The sequence below is a fragment of the Lipophrys pholis genome (assembly GCF_963383615.2).
Source record: "Lipophrys pholis genome assembly, contig: SCAFFOLD_75, whole genome shotgun sequence".
In the NCBI taxonomy this organism is placed as follows: domain Eukaryota; kingdom Metazoa; phylum Chordata; class Actinopteri; order Blenniiformes; family Blenniidae; genus Lipophrys; species Lipophrys pholis.
In genome coordinates this window covers 35,430-52,198 of record NW_028292053.1, presented here as the reverse complement: position 1 = coordinate 52,198, position 16,769 = coordinate 35,430, and the positions used below count along the sequence as shown (strand labels likewise).

The 16,769-nt window shown below is 49.7% G+C and overlaps 1 protein-coding gene across 1 annotated transcript in view; it reads right to left on the bottom strand.

The window, feature by feature from the left end:
- Positions 1–16,769, bottom strand: part of LOC308128236 (ras/Rap GTPase-activating protein SynGAP-like) — a gene marked incomplete at both ends in the record, with an annotated part of 60,640 nt that overhangs the window by 35,591 nt on the left and 8,280 nt on the right. The window contains one exon of the mRNA XM_080493945.1: positions 12,633–12,738. Within this exon, the coding sequence (XP_080350071.1) occupies positions 12,633–12,738 (106 nt within the window). The remainder of the gene's footprint in view (positions 1–12,632; positions 12,739–16,769) is intronic.

The following is a 16,769-nucleotide window of genomic DNA, read 5'->3' as shown; positions in this document are numbered from 1 at the left end:
AGGAAGGTGGAGAGCCCTCAGGAAGGTGGAGAGCTCACAGGAAGGTGGAGAGCCCACAGGAAGGTGGAGAGCCCACAGGAAGGTGGAGAGCCCTCAGGAAGGTGGAGAGCCCTCAGGAAGGTGGAGAGCTCACAGGAAGGTGGAGAGCTCACAGGAAGGTGGTCTCCGGCGTGGGACATGAACCCTCTACCTTGAGACAGAGAGTCTGACGCTCTACCAGCTGAGCTCGCCGGGGTTAAAGTTCATCACAGTAATACAACAATTGTTAGATGCCAGAGGAGGAAGATGCTCTATAATCTGATGTTAGAGGAGGAAGATGCTCTATAATCTGGAGAATGGAGTTTATAAAAAGTAAAGAGTGATAACGTCCATGTTACTCCACTTTTCCTTTCATCCTGGATTAATTTGACGTGTGACAACGAAACTGATTTGGAAGAAAGCTGCGATCTGATTGGTGGAAACCAGCTGCTGCTGCAATCACAGGTAAAGACAGTGAATGTAAATGTGATGGGAAGACAAGAATGAGTGGGTGGAGAGGGAGAGAGAGAGAGAGAGAGGGAGAGAGGGAGAGAGGGAGAGAGGGAGAGAGAGAGAGAGAGAGAGAGGGAGAGAGGGAGAGAGGGAGAGAGGGAGAGAGAGAGAGAGAGAGAGAGAGAGAGAGAGAGAGAGGGAGAGAGGGAGAGAGGGAGAGAGAGAGAGAGAGAGGGAGAGAGGGAGAGAGAGAGAGAGAGAGGGAGAGAGGGAGAGAGGGAGAGAGAGAGAGAGAGAGAGAGGGAGAGAGGGAGAGAGAGAGGGAGAGAGAGAGAGGGAGAGAGAGGGAGGAAGGAATGGAGACATGAGTAAGACGCTTGGTCAGAAAAAAAAGGAATGGAGTGAGTGTTTATGGGGCGAGGAGGAGGAGGAGGAGGAAGAGGAGGAGGAAGAGGAGGGGGAAGAGGAGGGGGGTGCAGTAAGTGTTAGCGTAGGAGTTAGAGGGACAGAGACCATAAAGACAGGATGAGAGTGAAAAGGAAATGCATCTGGAGAGGAGGAGGGGCAGGAGGAGGAGGTGGGAGGAGTTGGAAGGAGAGGGAGGCATGGGGAAACCTCCCACCACCCCTCATTAACTCCTCCCACCACCCCTCAATAACCCCTCCCACCACCCCTCAATAACCCCACCCACCTCCCATATTAACCCCTCCCACCACCCATATTAACCCCTCCCACCACCCCATATTAACCCCTCCCACCACCACTCATTAACTCCTCCCACCACCCCTCAATAACCCCTCCCACCACCCCTCAATAACCCCATCCCACCACCCATATTAACCCCTCCCACCACCCATATTAACCCCTCCCACCACCCCATATTAACCCCTCCCACCACCCCATATTAACCCCTCCCACCACCACTCATTAACTCCTCCCACCACCCCTCAATAACCCCTCCCACCACCCCTCAATAACCCCATCCCACCACCCATATTAACCCCTCCCACCACCCATATTAACCCCTCCCACCACCCCATATTAACTCCTCCCACCACCCCATATTAACCCCTCCCACCACCCATATTAACCCCTCCCACCACCCCATATTAACCCCTCCCACCACCCCATATTAACTCCTCCCACCACCCCTCATTAACTCCTCCCACCACCCCTCATTAACTCCTCCCACCACCCCTCATTAACTCCTCCCACCACCCCATATTAACTCCTCCCACCACCCCTCATTAACTCCTCCCACCACCCCTCATTAACTCCTCCCACCACCCCTCATTAACTCCTCCCACCACCCCTCATTAACTCCTCCCACCACCCCATATTAACTCCTCCCACCACCCCTCATTAACTCCTCCCACCACCCCTCATTAACTCCTCCCACCACCCCTCATTAACTCCTCCCACCACCCTATAACAGATGCAGAGCTGCAGCATTGCAGCAGTAAAGCATTATGAGCAGAGCAGTAGAGCAGCAGTAGAGCAGCAGCAGTGCAGTTGTACAGCAGCAGTAGAGTGGAAACAGAGCAGCAGTAGAGCAGCTGTAGTTTGTCTGTGAATCTCATCTGTCTGTCGACTTCATTCTATGTTCTGAACAAATATCCAGGATTATCTGAAGCAGCGACAGGATGTTTCCTTGACTGATACATTATTGGATTAGTGGATCGATTAGTGGATCGATTGGTGGATCGATTGGTGGATCGATTAGTGGATCAATTAGTTGAGTCAGTAAGTGGATCGATTAGTGGATCGATTAGTGGATCGATTAGTTGAGTCAGTTAGTGGATCCGATTAGTGAATCAATAGTTGAGTCAGTAAGTGGATCGATTAGTGGATCGATTGGTGGATCGATTAGTGGATCGATTGGTGGATCGATTGGTGGATCGATTAGTGGATCAATTAGTTGAGTCAGTAAGTGGATCGATTAGTGGATCGATTGGTGGATCGATTGGTGGATCGATTAGTGGATCAATTAGTTGAGTCAGTAAGTGGATCGATTAGTGGATCGATTAGTGGATCGATTAGTTGAGTCAGTAAGTGGATCGATTAGTGGATCGATTAGTGGATCGATTAGTGGATCGATTGGTGATCGATTAGTTGAGTCAGTTAGTGGATCGATTAGTGGATCAATTAGTGGATCAATTAGTGGATCGATTAGTGGATCGATTGGTGGATCGATTGGTGGATCGATTAGTGAATCAATTAGTTGAGTCAGTAAGTGGATCGATTGGTGGATCGATTGGTGGATCGATTAGTTGAGTCAGTAAGTGGATCGATTAGTGGATCGATTGGTGGATCGATTGGTGAATCAATTAGTTGAGTCAGTAAGTGGATCGATTGGTGGATCGATTAGTTGAGTCAGTAAGTGGATCGATTAGTGGATCGATTGGTGGATCGATTGGTGGATCGATTAGTGGATCGATTGGTGGATCGATTGGTGGATCGATTAGTTGAGTCAGTAAGTGGATCGATTGGTGGATCGATTGGTGGATCGATTAGTGGATCGATTAGTGGATCGATTGGTGGATCGATTATTTGAACCAGGATCGGTAGTCAAATCAAAACCATGAAAAATACACTGAACAAACCACGAGCTGCTAGAAACTACCGAGTCATTCAAACTACACGACATGTTCCAGTCAGCGAGGGGTTAATCATGTGGTCAGCCAATCAAAACGAGTCAAATCCAAAACCAGTCCAAAGAGGGTCTAAAACAAGTCATAAGTCCAAAGCGAGTCCAAAACAAGTCAAAATAAGTCACAAGTCCAAAACAAGTCAAAATAAGTCAAAACAAGTCTAAATAAGTCAAAACAAGTCTAAAACGAGTCAAAATGAACAAAGCAAGTCCAAAGAAGGTCTAAAACAAGTCATAAGTCCAAAGCGAGTCAAAAACGAGTCAAAATAAGTTCAAACGAGTCAAAATAAGCCAACACAAGTCCGCTCAAACGAGTCCAAAATGAGTCCAAACGAGTCTATAATTAGTACAAAACGAGTCATAACAAGTCCAAAGTGAGACCAAAACCAGTCCAGAAGGAGTCCAAACGAGTCCAAAACGAGTCCACAACAAGGTTTAATCCAGCAGGTCAGTGTAAACAACATTCATACAATAATTCATTCATTAACGTCACAGCAGTTCCACTGTTGTCCACTGGGGGTCCTTTGCCAGCGGTGATTGCTAGCTAGCCTGTTAGGAGCAAATTATGCTGAACGTGAACGTGTCACAACGTGAACGTGTCACAACGTGAACGTGTCACAACGTGTGGAAACATGTAGAAACGTGTGAAAATGCTAAACGCTACAGAACTTGGTCTTGCTGCCGTTACCCGAAGACAAACTGGTTTTCCTCAGGGAAACTTGTAATTCCATGTGGGCTCAACAGGGGGCGTGCTCATCAACATTCATGTATTCATCTTCGAACCCAACGTCAGCCAATCCCTACGATGCTCAACCTGCACTGAGTCAAGATTGATCGATGATCAATAAAGTCAAGATTGATTGATTTAAATGTTGCTGGTTCCCACTCCAGCCCGGCGGCCCGGCGGCCCGGCGGCCCGGCGGCCGAAGGAACCCGCCGAAGTTAAAACAGAAAGCGTCACTGACAGACAGCTAAGTGGCTAAATAGCACTAAGCTAACTAGCAGTCAGTTAGCTTATTAACTTTATTAAAAACACTTCATATGAATTTCAAGCCAAGCGGTGGTATTGTTGCAGTATTAATACTTTAATACTTTAATACTTCCTAATTCCAACCGTCTGACGGCTTCGAGGATTTCAGACCAATCGGTGAATGAATGAACCAGGTGAACCAGGCTAACCAGGTGAACCAGGCTAACCAGGTGAACCAGGCTAACCAGGCTAACCAGGCTAACCAGGTGAACCAGGTGAACCAGGCTAACCAGGCTAACCAGGTGAACCAGGCTAACCAGGCTAACCAGGCTAACCAGGCTAACCAGGTGAACCAGGCCTCCTTCATGCATGAATACAAGGACAGTATAACTATGACAGAAAGGATCATCCAGACATGTTCAGAGACTCTAGGAGCTCCAGAGCAGCACGATGACATCACTTCACTCTCATCCACCATCAGCAGCTTCCTATTGATCTGCCCCCCCCCCCCCCCCCCGCTGCCCCCCACCCTGACCCTGCACTCTGTATCCCGGTACCCGCTGCCTCGTCTTCTCATGTTTCCTGTCCCCGTGCTGCCGCTGCCGGGCCGTCAGAGCGTGGACGCCTCCCTCATGGACACCAACAGCGTTCTGTCCCTTCCTCTTGGACTCTGGACGTCAGTCAGAAGCTGCGTGTGTCTGTGAGCGTCCACCGCCGTGCGTCCCCCGCCGTGCGTCCCCCGCCGTGCGTCCACCGCCGTGCGTCCACCGCCGTGCGTCCACCGCTCCAGCGGAGATCTTCACTTCACAAAGGCAGTGAAATGAGGGACGTGAGGGAGGAGGAGAGAAACCAGCAGCGACGGAAGCAAAGTGAAGCTGCAGCAGCTGAAAGCTGCTCCGAGAGAAAAGAGGCGTTAATGACCCTCTACATCCATCCTGTGAGATCTGGGCTGCAGCCGCTCATTGTGGTTGCTCTGCTGCTGCTCTATGTCCACCGTGCCGCCACTCTACTGCTGCTCTATTGCTGCTCTGCTGTCACTCTACTACTGCTCTATTGCTGCTCTGCTGCCACTCTACTGCTGTTGTTCGATTGCTGCTCTGCTGTCACTCTACTACTGCTCTATTGCTGCTCTGCTGCCACTCTACTGCTGCTGTTCGATTGCTGCTCTGCTGTCACTCTACTACTGCTCTATTGCTGCTCTGCTGCCACTCTACTGCTGCTGCTCGATTGCTGCTCTGCTGTCACTCTACTACTGCTCGATTGCTGCTCTGCTGTCACTCTACTACTGTTCTATTGCTGCTCTGCTGCTACTCTACTGCTGCTGCTCGATTGCTGCTCTGCTGTCACTCTACTACTGTTCTATTGCTGCTCTGCTGCCACTCTACTGCTGCTGCTCGATTGCTGCTCTGCTGTCACTCTACTACTGTTCTATTGCTGCTCTGCTGCCACTCTACTGCTGCTGCTCTGCTGCTACTCTACTGCTGCTGTTCGATTGCTGCTCTGCTGTCACTCTACTACTGCTCTATTGCTGCTCTGCTGCCACTCTACTGCTGCTGTTCGATTGCTGCTCTGCTGTCACTCTACTGCTGCTGCTCTGCTGCCACTCTACTGCTGCTGTTCGATTGCTGCTCTGCTGTCACTCTACTGCTGCTGTTCGATTGCTGCTCTGCTGTGACTCTACTACTGTTCTATTGCTGCTCTGCTGCCACTCTACTGCTGCTGCTCTGTCGCCGCTCTATTACTGCTGCTGTATTGTTGCTCTGCTGCTGCTCTATGGCCGCCCTGCTGTCACTCTACTGCTGCTCTATTGCCTCTCTATTGCTGCTCTGCTGACGCTCTATTGCTAGACACAGAGAAGATCCTGATCCTCTGCTCCACCTCTGTCACAGTGTGTGTGTGTGTGTGTGTGTGTGTGTGTGTGTGTGTGTGTGTGTGTGTGTGTGTGTGTGTGTGTGTGTGTGTGTGTGTGTGTGTGTGTGTGTGTGCTTCACAGAGTGGAGCAGCATTAACAATGTTTTAACGTGTTAATTACGTCATTAATGGAGCTTCCAGCTCTTCCACCGGGTGAAGAGCGTCTCAGACTAGTTTCCATGACAACAGTTTCAAGCAACTTTTTAACAATCAAACTGTTCGGTTACAGAGCCCCTCTGTTACTGCTGTTTCCTGCTGTAACAGAGCCCCTCTGTACTGCTGTTTCCTGCTGTAACAGAGCCCCTCTGTTACTGCTGTTTCCTGCTGTAACAGAGCCCCTCTGTACTGCTGTTTCCTGCTGTAACAGAGCCCCTCTGTTACTGCTGTTTCCTGCTGTAACAGAGCCCCTCTGTACTGCTGTTTCCTGCTGTAACAGAGCCCCTCTGTTACTGCTGTTTCCTGCTGTAACAGAGCCCCTCTGTACTGCTGTTTCCTGCTGTGAGCCCCCCCCCCCCCGCTGCTGTGACAGAGAACCCTGTCCCCCCGCCACCCCCTGTGACAAAGCCCCCCCTTGCTGCGTGACGGACCTCCAATCAGTCAGGAAGGTGGAACATCGCAGACACGAGCCAGTTCAAGTCATGTGGAGCTTTGTGCTTCGGTTCTTCTGCCAGAACACCAACAGAGCCACATGGAGGAAAACGAGTCGGCCATATTGGTCAGGGCAAGCTACATGAGGCCAATAAGTCGGCCATATTGGTCAGGGCAAGCTACATGAGGCCAATAAGTCGGCCATATTGGTCAGGGCAAGCTACATGAGGCCAATGAGTCGGCCATATTGGTCAGGGCAAGCTACATGAGGCCAATGAGTCGGCCATATTGGTCAGGGCAAGCTACATGAGGCCAATAAGTCGGCCATATTGGTCAGGGCAAGCTACATGCGGCCAATAAGTCGGCCATATTGGTCAGGGCAAGCTACATGAGGCCAATGAGTCGGCCATATTGGTCAGGGCAAGCTACATGAGGCCAATAAGTCGGCCATATTGGTCCGGGCAAGCTACATGAGGCCAATGCAACGTGTAAAGTTTGAGCCAAATCAGACCATGTTGAGGGGATTTACAGTTCACTTCCTGGTTGATGTGAATATCAAAGCTCATGGCATGGCCAAGGGAAAATTTACAAAACTGGCCAAAATCCACCATTTCTTCCAAACACACTTCCTGTTGGGGAAGCCCCTGGCCAGCTCAGTTGCTAGATTATGAGACTCACAATCTCAAGGTTGTGGGTTCATGTCCCACGCCAGGCGCCGAAATCGAAACTGGTTGTGACTGAGAACCTGTTCCGATTGATCAATTCCATGGGAATCGTACAGCTTAAATGTGTTTGATTCTTCTTAACGATTCATTTCCCAGCATGACATCAAGTGGCGTTGCGGTACGTTGCATTGCATCACTCTCTGTGACGCAGAGCTCCGTCAACCAGGAGAGAACATGGAGGAAGAAGGTCTAGTGGGAGACCATAAAGGACAAAATAATAGGACACGGTAAGACATGTTCCTCTCACCACGTCCTGAATCCACAGAGTCCACAGCCTCCATCACCTCCTCCTGAGCTACTCCCCCGGCCTCCATCACCTCCTCCTGAGCTACTCCCCTGGCCTCCATCACCTCCTCCTGAGCTACTCCCCCGGCCTCCATCACCTCCTCCTGAGCTACTCCCCCGGCCTCCATCACCTCCTCCTGAGCTACTCCCCCGGCCTCCATCACCTCCTCCTGAGCTACACCCCGGCCTCCATCAGCTTCCCGAGCACCGCGCTGTGTGGCTGCTGAAGACGTCCATTTGGTGAAGAAATGTCCTGTCTGAGGACTAATGAGGGACTAATAATAAATGAACTCCGTCAATCTGTCCCCTGTAGTGAATGTCTGTTCCAGCGAGCCGACAGCGTAGACATATGCTAGTAGATCTTCACTCTATATGTGAGCCTCTAGTTTTCACACCATATAGTAAAGAATCTACTAGAGTATGTCTACTGTGTAGACATACACAATCTCGTAGAGGTCTACTACTGTATGTCTATGTATTAGATCATTCTGTGTTGATAATCTTAAAAAAAAGCACCAACACAATCTGAAAACACAGCGTTCCCTGCAGGCCGAGAGAACGTTCCTCCTCCTACGTCACTTCCTCATTCCTCTCCAGGCTCCGCCCTCCCAGAGACGGTTCCCTTGTCAACAGCACAAGACTCCAAGAAGTGTAAATTCCAGGGGGCATTCGATGAAGACTGTTGTTTTTTTAAGGGAAAAATTATCATTCAAGTTTCATGTTTGGAAAAAATAACATTGTTCCTTTTGGTGCAGAAAACTGTAAAACTACTTTTTTCCCTCAAAACATTATTCAGGAATCGTTAGGAGAAATTCTCTCCCCTGGTAATCTACCTGTTCACTCTCGATAAAGAATCGAATCGTTAAACAGAATCAAAAATGGAATCGGAATCAGAAAAGCCGTATCAAACTTTGTGAGTACGTTAAGTATCTTAAAAACACGTTTGTTTTTTCAGGAGAGTTTCTCCATTTGTCCAAGTGGTTCAACAGAATCCTCCAGCCGTGCTGCTCGGACCCTGACGGAGGGTAAAAAGAGTGATCACTCTCTCCTAACATTTAGTGAGATCACTAGCGAGCTTTGATCAACACACTTACAGATCTAGTTTATATAACTCTAGATACAGATCTAGTTTATATAACTCTAAGTACAGATCTAGTTTATATAACTCTAGATACAGATCTAGTTTATATAACTCTAAGTACAGATCTAGTTTATATAACTCTAAGTACAGATCTAGTTTATATAACTCTAGATACAGATCTAGTTTATATAACTCTAGATACAGATCTAGTTTATATAACTCTAGATACAGATCTAGTTTATATAACTCTAAGTACAGATCTAGTTTATATAACTCTAGATACAGATCTAGTTTATATAACTCTAAGTACAGATCTAGTTTATATAACTCTAGATACAGATCTAGTTTATATAACTCTAAGTACAGATCTGTGAATCTTCATTTCGACACGACCAAGTATCTGGTTAGTTAGCTAGATAACATGCTAATCATGGAGCCAGAAAACAAGTTATCGAACCGACTGTCACGCTCTGCAATGCAGCTGCCACAGGGGGCGCTGTTGCTCTGTTTTGGACCTCTTCCACTCGGTGGTGGAGTCACATAATAATAATAATTAGCGATGTCCCGATCAGATCGGTAGATATCGGATCAGGCCGATATTGGTGAGTTGTGACTGATCGGGAATCGGCAAATCCAGCCGATCACCCCGCCGAGCTAAAACACAAAAAACAAAACCTTTTTCCCGTCAGCTGCCGTAAAGCGAGCCCCGTGTGCTACCTGCCGTAAAGCGAGCCCCGTGTGCTACCTGCCGTAAAGCGAGCCCCGTGTGCTACCTGCCGTAAAGCGAGCCCCGTGTGCTACCTGCCGTAAAGCGAGCCCCGTGTGCTACCTGCCGTAAAGCGAGCCCCGTGTGCCACCTGCCGTAAAGCGAGCCCCGTGTGCTACCTGCCGTAAAGCGAGCCCCGTGTGCTACCTGCCGTAAAGCGAGCCCCGTGTGCTACCTGCCGTAAAGCGAGCCCCGTGTGCCACCTGCCGTAAAGCGAGGTGAGCAGCCTGGAGGGATTTTAAGGTGGACAACCAAACTAGTCCTGAGAGGTGGAGCACCAGAGCTTCACCACAGTCCTGAGAGGTGGAGCACCAGAGCTTCACCACAGTCCTGAGAGGTGGAGCACCAGAGCTTCACCACAGTCCTGAGAGGTGGAGCACCAGAGCTTCACCACAGTCCTGAGAGGTGGAGCACCAGAGCTTCGTTTAACACAACTAATCTGATAAGACATCTAAAAAGTAAACATGCGGTGGAGTACGCTCAGCAAACACCATCATCTGTGGACAAAAGATGACGTAATGCCCCCCCCCCCCCCCCCACTACGTCACCTAATGACCAGAACAATCAGGACTAGAAGCTCGGGTGGAGCTGCAGAAGCTAGAAGCAGGCGGAGCGGGGCCATAGACCTATAAAACTAGAGTTATATATAGTAGTTTATGTGTTTATGTGCAGAAGTCTACTTCTAAATTTCTATGTGGTCTGTCTTCTTCTGTGTTTTTGTTGTGTTTGGTGAGTCACAGCGCCCCTAAAGGCCTGGCAGGTGTACTACATGTCCTGAAGCCTCGTGTTGAGCCGTGTTCATAGTGAGGTGAGTCACAGCGCCCCTAAAGGCCTGGCATGTGTACTACATGTCCTGAAGCCTGGTGTTGAGCCGTGTTCATAGTGAGGTGAGTCACAGCGCCCCTAAAGGCCTGGCATGTGTACTACATGTCCTGAAGCCTGGTGTTGAGCCGTGTTCATAGTGAGGTGAGTCACAGCGCCCCTAAAGGCCTGGCATGTGTACTACATGTCCTGAAGCCTCGTGTTGAGCCGTGTTCATAGTGAGGTGTGACGGAGGTTTGGGAGAAGACCAGGGAGGACAAAGATCGTATTGTGAATAAGTTTTTAAGAGTACTATGTTCACAGTACTTTTGTCAAACAGGTTTTACCACTTTAAAGTAGAATGAAGTGTTTATACTTCACATTGAAATGTAAATGTTTAGTGACATTCAGGTCCAACCTCTCATACTGCTTTAAGGTAAACTGGAATTTAATACACAAAGAAGTTACATTGGAGCCTGAGAGTATTTATGTTTAAGATTTATTTATTTATTTGTATTATTGTATTTTTAAGGACTTATTTTCAACTCAACCAGTCAAAGACACTTTGAAGTGGAACTGGTTTTACTGAATACTCTTTATGTTTTTTATACTTTATATGTTAGTCAAACGGATTCACTGGGTTTCATTTAACATTTGTTTTATTTGCCACAAAACCCAGGTGAAGTAGTTTAAGTTAAGATAAATAAGAGAAACAAGACTGCAGAGAGTAACTGGGTTTTTGTTCTTCTGACTGAATAAAGTTTAAATAAGTTCTTCAGTTGTTCTGAGAAGTATTCTGATTCAATAAGTGAGTTTTACAATAATTTCTAGGTAAACAAAGCTTCTGCCAGTAGTACTATTAGCTTCAGACATCTTAGTCGCTCCAAAAATACTCTATTGAGTATATTTGCAATAGTAATGTAAGTATCGGTATCGGCCGATACTCAATTCTGAAAAATCGGATCGGTATCGGGGGCAAAACGTGTGATGGGGACGTCCCTGGGAATAAAGCTTAGGACTGACGGAGGAGAGGCTGCTAATCTACACCATGGTCTCTCTGACCAACACCAACCACTCACTCTCTCACTCTCTCACTCTCTCACTCTCTCACTCTATCCTCCTCCTGACCAGTCTGTCTGTCTGTCTGTCTGTCTGTCTGTCTGTCTGTCTGTAAACCTGTCTGTCTATCAACCAGTCTGTCCTGGACCTGACAGCCACGGCTGTGGAAACGTAACATCAAAGTGAAGTACTATAAAAGTACTAGAAAAGTAATGTAATATCTCCTCCAAAAGGCCACAAACATCACAGTTTCTGCCAAGTGCTAAAAAACTTCTGAAGTCAGTCTAACATCTGCAAAAGGCACAACAGCAGTACTGAAAAACTGCCATTTCGAAGTACAACAAGGCACTATATGAAAGTACTGGAAAATTTACTACGACAGTGCAGCGAGTTTAGGACATCTGCAGAATTCCACAAAATACAAACTCTAGATTGAACCGCTGATCAACCTGTTCCATCGCTTCCTGCAGCGTGAAACGTCTGCTGCTTTTATTGTGAAGGAAGGAAGGAAGGAAGGAAGGAAGGAAGGAAGGAAGGAAGGAAGGAAGGAAGGAAGGAAGGAAGGAAGAAGGAAGAAGGAAGGAAGGAAGGAAGGAAGGAAGGAAGGAAGGAAGGAAGGAAGGAAGAAGGAAGAAGGAAGGAAGGAAGGAAGGAAGGAAGGAAGGAAGAAGGAAGGAAGGAAGGAAGGAAGGAAGGAAGGAAGGAAGGAAGGAAGGAGGAAGGAAGGAAGGAAGGAAGGAAGGAAGAAGGAAGGAAGGAAGGAAGGAAGGAAGAAGGAAGGAAGGAAGGAATGAACTGTCATTCAATCTTCTCTCATGGAGACTCTTTGAAAGGTTGAAGCACCAGAAGGTTCAACAGATCACAGAAACATAAGGGAGAGAGAGGGGGGGGGGGTGAGGAGGTGGGGAGAGAGAGAGAGAGAGAGAGAGAGAGAGAGAGAGAGAGAGAGAGAGGAGAGGAGAGAGAGAGAGAAGAGAGAGAGGGAGAGGGAGAGAGAGGGAGAGAGAGAGGGGGGGGGTGAGGGAGGTTGGGGAGAGAGAGAGAGAGAGAGAGAGAGAGAGAGAGGAGAGAGACGAGAGAGAGAGAGAAGAGAGAGAGAGAGAGAGGGAGAGAGAGGGGGGGTGAGGGAGGGTGGGGTCGAGAGAGAGAGAGAGAGAGAGAGAGAGAGAGAGGAGAGAGAGAGAGAGAGTCGGTTTGTCTTGTTCAGCTTCAGCTGAATGTTAAACATGGTTGGAGATTCCTGAGATGACATCAGGAAGGGAAAAGAGCTTGATTGGATGCTGCTGAGCGAGATACCCTGATGACGAGAGGATTAAAGTACTCACCCATCTCGGGGTGCTGGCGGCCCTCCACCGGAACGCTGACGGTCCGTCGCAGCAGCTTGTTCCTGTGAGACTCTGAGCGCCGCTCGCGCATCAGCAGAGGATGAACCTGCAGAGACGGGAACAGCGTGAGGCCGGGAACTCACCAAGTACTCTGGAGGACTGCAAGTACACCAGAGGACTGCAAGTACACCCCACGACTGCAAGTACACCAGAGGACTGCAAGTACACCAGAGGACTGCAAGTACACCCCACGACTGCAAGTACACCAGAGGACTGCAAGTACACCAGAGGACTGCAAGTACACCCCACGACTGCAAGTACACCAGAGGACTGCAAGTACACCCCACGACTGCAAGTACACCAGAGGACTGCAAGTACACCCGACGACTCTGTAAACACACCGGACGACTTTGCTGTTCGGGACACCAGGAACCGCAAATACACTCCTTCAAAGCTTGAAACTAGTATTATGTAGTGCTGTCAAAAAACAGCAAGATGCCCCTCAAATACTACATGAATGCATGAAGCATCTCTAAAGTTTTGCAAAACTGCTTTGCGATTATTACAAAGTACACTTGAGAAATACCAAAAATTACACATTCCAAATATTGAATGTAAGTCTTAAGTACTTCAAAAAGTACTCCTAAAGTACTGCAGGGTTACCCACTCAACACTATAAAAAGTACTCATACACTGTAGTTAACCGCTCAACACTAGAAAAAGTGCTGCAGTATGCCTCCTGAAGGTGATGCAGAAAGTACTGCTGCATTACTGCAATGTATTGAAAATCATTGTAATCAAAGATATTTCTGCAACATACACTCAAAAGTACTTGAAAAACTTTCCTGCAGTTCTGCAATATTCACTTTCTGAACACTAAAAACATCCCGATTGAAATACTGAGAAATATTTGTTTAGTTCGACCTTTGTTTGGTTTAGTTCACATCCCGGTCTGTAGAAACATCTGGAGCAGGAGCTGGAGCAGGAGCTGGAGCTGCAGCTGGAGCTGGAGCTGGAGCTGGAGCTGGAGCTGCAGCTGGAGCTGGAGCTGGAGCTGGAGCTGGAGCTGCAGCTGGAGCTGGAGCTGGAGCTGCAGCTGGAGCTGGAGCTGGAGCTGGAGCTGGAGCTGCAGCTGGAGCTGGAGCTGGAGCTGGAGCTGGAGCTGGAGCTGGAGCTGCAGCTGGAGCTGGAGCTGGAGCTGGAGCTGCAGCTGGAGCTGGAGCTGGAGCTGGAGCTGCAGCTGGAGCTGCAGCTGGAGCTGGAGCTGGAGCTGCAGCTGGAGCTGGAGCTGGAGCTGGAGCTGGAGCTGGAGCTGGAGCTGGAGCTGCAGCTGGAGCTGGAGCTGCAGATGTTTCTACAGACTGCAGATGTTTCTGGAGCTGGAGCTGCAGATGTTTCTGGAGCTGGAGCTGCAGCTGGAGCTGGAGCTGCAGATGTTTCTGGAGCTGGAGCTGGAGCTGCAGCTGGAGCTGGAGCTGCAGATGTTTCTGGAGCTGGAGCTGCAGCTGGAGCTGGAGCTGCAGATGTTTCTGGAGCTGGAGCTGCAGCTGGAGCTGGAGCTGGAGCTGGAGCTGGAGCTGGAGCTGGAGCTGCAGCTGGAGCTGGAGCTGGAGCTGCAGATGTTTCTGGAGCTGGAGCTGGAGCTGGAGCTGGAGCTGGAGCTGCAGATGTTTCTGGAGCTGGAGCTGGAGCTGGAGCTGGAGCTGGAGCTGGAGCTGCAGCTGGAGCTGGAGCTGGAGCTGGAGCTGGAGCTGCAGCTGGAGCTGGAGCTGGAGCTGCAGCTGGAGCTGGAGCTGGAGCTGGAGCTGGAGCTGCAGCTGGAGCTGGAGCTGGAGCTGGAGCTGGAGCTGCAGCTGGAGCTGGAGCTGGAGCTGGAGCTGCAGCTGGAGCTGGAGCTGGAGCTGGAGCTGCAGCTGGAGCTGCAGCTGGAGCTGGAGCTGGAGCTGGAGCTGGAGCTGCAGCTGGAGCTGGAGCTGCAGATGTTTCTACAGACTGCAGATGTTTCTGGAGCTGGAGCTGCAGATGTTTCTGGAGCTGGAGCTGCAGCTGGAGCTGGAGCTGCAGATGTTTCTGGAGCTGGAGCTGCAGCTGGAGCTGGAGCTGCAGATGTTTCTGGAGCTGGAGCTGCAGCTGGAGCTGGAGCTGGAGCTGGAGCTGGAGCTGGAGCTGCAGCTGGAGCTGGAGCTGGAGCTGCAGATGTTTCTACAGACTGCAGATGTTTCTGGAGCTGGAGCTGCAGATGTTTCTGGAGCTGGAGCTGCAGCTGGAGCTGGAGCTGCAGATGTTTCTGGAGCTGGAGCTGGAGCTGGAGCTGCAGCTGGAGCTGGAGCTGCAGATGTTTCTGGAGCTGGAGCTGCAGCTGGAGCTGGAGCTGCAGATGTTTCTGGAGCTGGAGCTGCAGCTGGAGCTGGAGCTGCAGATGTTTCTGGAGCTGGAGCTGGAGCTGGAGCTGGAGCTGCAGATGTTTCTGGAGCTGGAGCTGCAGATGTTTCTGGAGCTGCAGCTGGAGCTGGAGCTGGAGCTGGAGCTGCAGCTGGAGCTGCAGATGTTTCTGGAGCTGCAGCTGGAGCTGGAGCTGGAGCTCACACCATGAAATACATCCTGACCTGCAGAGACAAAGCTGCACACTTCCTGGAAAGAAACACCATAAATGGCTCATACAGCCGCCAGATGTGGCAGGTTTCTTCTGGTTCTCCTGGAGCCTCCACAGTGCTGAGGACAGCAGCTGGAGGACGAACCTCTGGTTCTCCTGGAGCCTCCACAGTGCTGAGGACAGCAGCTGGAGGACGAACCTCTGGTTCTCCAGGAGCCTCCACAGTGCTGAGGACAGCAGCTGGAGGACGAACCTCTGGTTCTCCTGGAGCCTCCACAGTGCTGAGGACAGCAGCTGGAGGACGAACCTCTGGTTCTCCAGGAGCCTCCACAGTGCTGAGGACAGCAGCTGGAGGACGAACCTCTGGTTCTCCAGGAGCCTCCACAGTGCTGAGGACAGCAGCTGGAGGACGAACCTCTGGTTCTCCTGGAGCCTCCACAGTGCTGAGGACAGCAGCTGGAGGACGAACCTCTGGTTCTCCAGGAGCCTCCACAGTGCTGAGGACAGCAGCTGGAGGACGAACCTCTGGTTCTCCTGGAGCCTCCACAGTGCTGAGGACAGCAGCTGGAGGACGAACCTCTGGTTCTCCAGGAGCCTCCACAGTGCTGAGGACAGCAGCTGGAGGACGAACCTCTGGTTCTCCAGGAGCCTCCACAGTGCTGAGGAAAGCAGCTGGAGGACGAACCTCTGGTTCTCCTGGAGCCTCCACAGTGCTGAGGACAGCAGCTGGAGGACGAACCTCTGGTTCTCCAGGAGCCTCCACAGTGCTGAGGACAGCAGCTGGAGGACGAACCTCTGGTACATTCAGCTGAAGCGGTGTTGTGGACTGAGTGGAATCAGAGCTGCCACTTTGTCCTGATGATCAATATTTAATAAGTTAATAAGATCCAGTGACGATTTAATGAGACGTGCAAAAACATCAAACGACACAAATAGATGTTCACTTTGTTGAAGAAAAAACTGTGTGTGTGTGTGTGTGTGTGTGTGTGTGTGTGTGTGTGTGTGTGTGTGTGTGTGTGTGTGTGTGTGTGTGTGTGTGTGTGTGTGTGTGTGTGTGTGTGTGTGTGTGTGTGTGTGTGTGTGTGTGTGTGTGTGTGTGTGTGTGTGTGTGTGTGTGTGTGTGTGTGTGTGTGTGTGGTAAGAGCTGGAGAGTCAAGTTGAAGAACAGCACCATCTCCTGGTCTGGTGGTGAATTGAATTTCATCCTCAAACTGGAGCAGAGGAAGAATCAACAAACCAGGATATCTCTGTTACCTGGATTAACATACCAGGATATCTCTGTTACCTGGATTAACATACCAGGATATCTCTGTTACCTGGATTAACAAACCAGGATATCTCTGTTACCTGGATTAACAAACCAGGATATCTCTGTTACCTGGATTAACATACCAGGATATCTCTGTTACCTGGATTAACATACCAGGATATCTCTGTTACCTGGATTAACATACCAGGATATCTCTGTTACCTGGATTAACAAACCAGGATATCTCTGTTACCTAGATTAACATACCAGGATCTCTCTGTTACCTAGATTAACA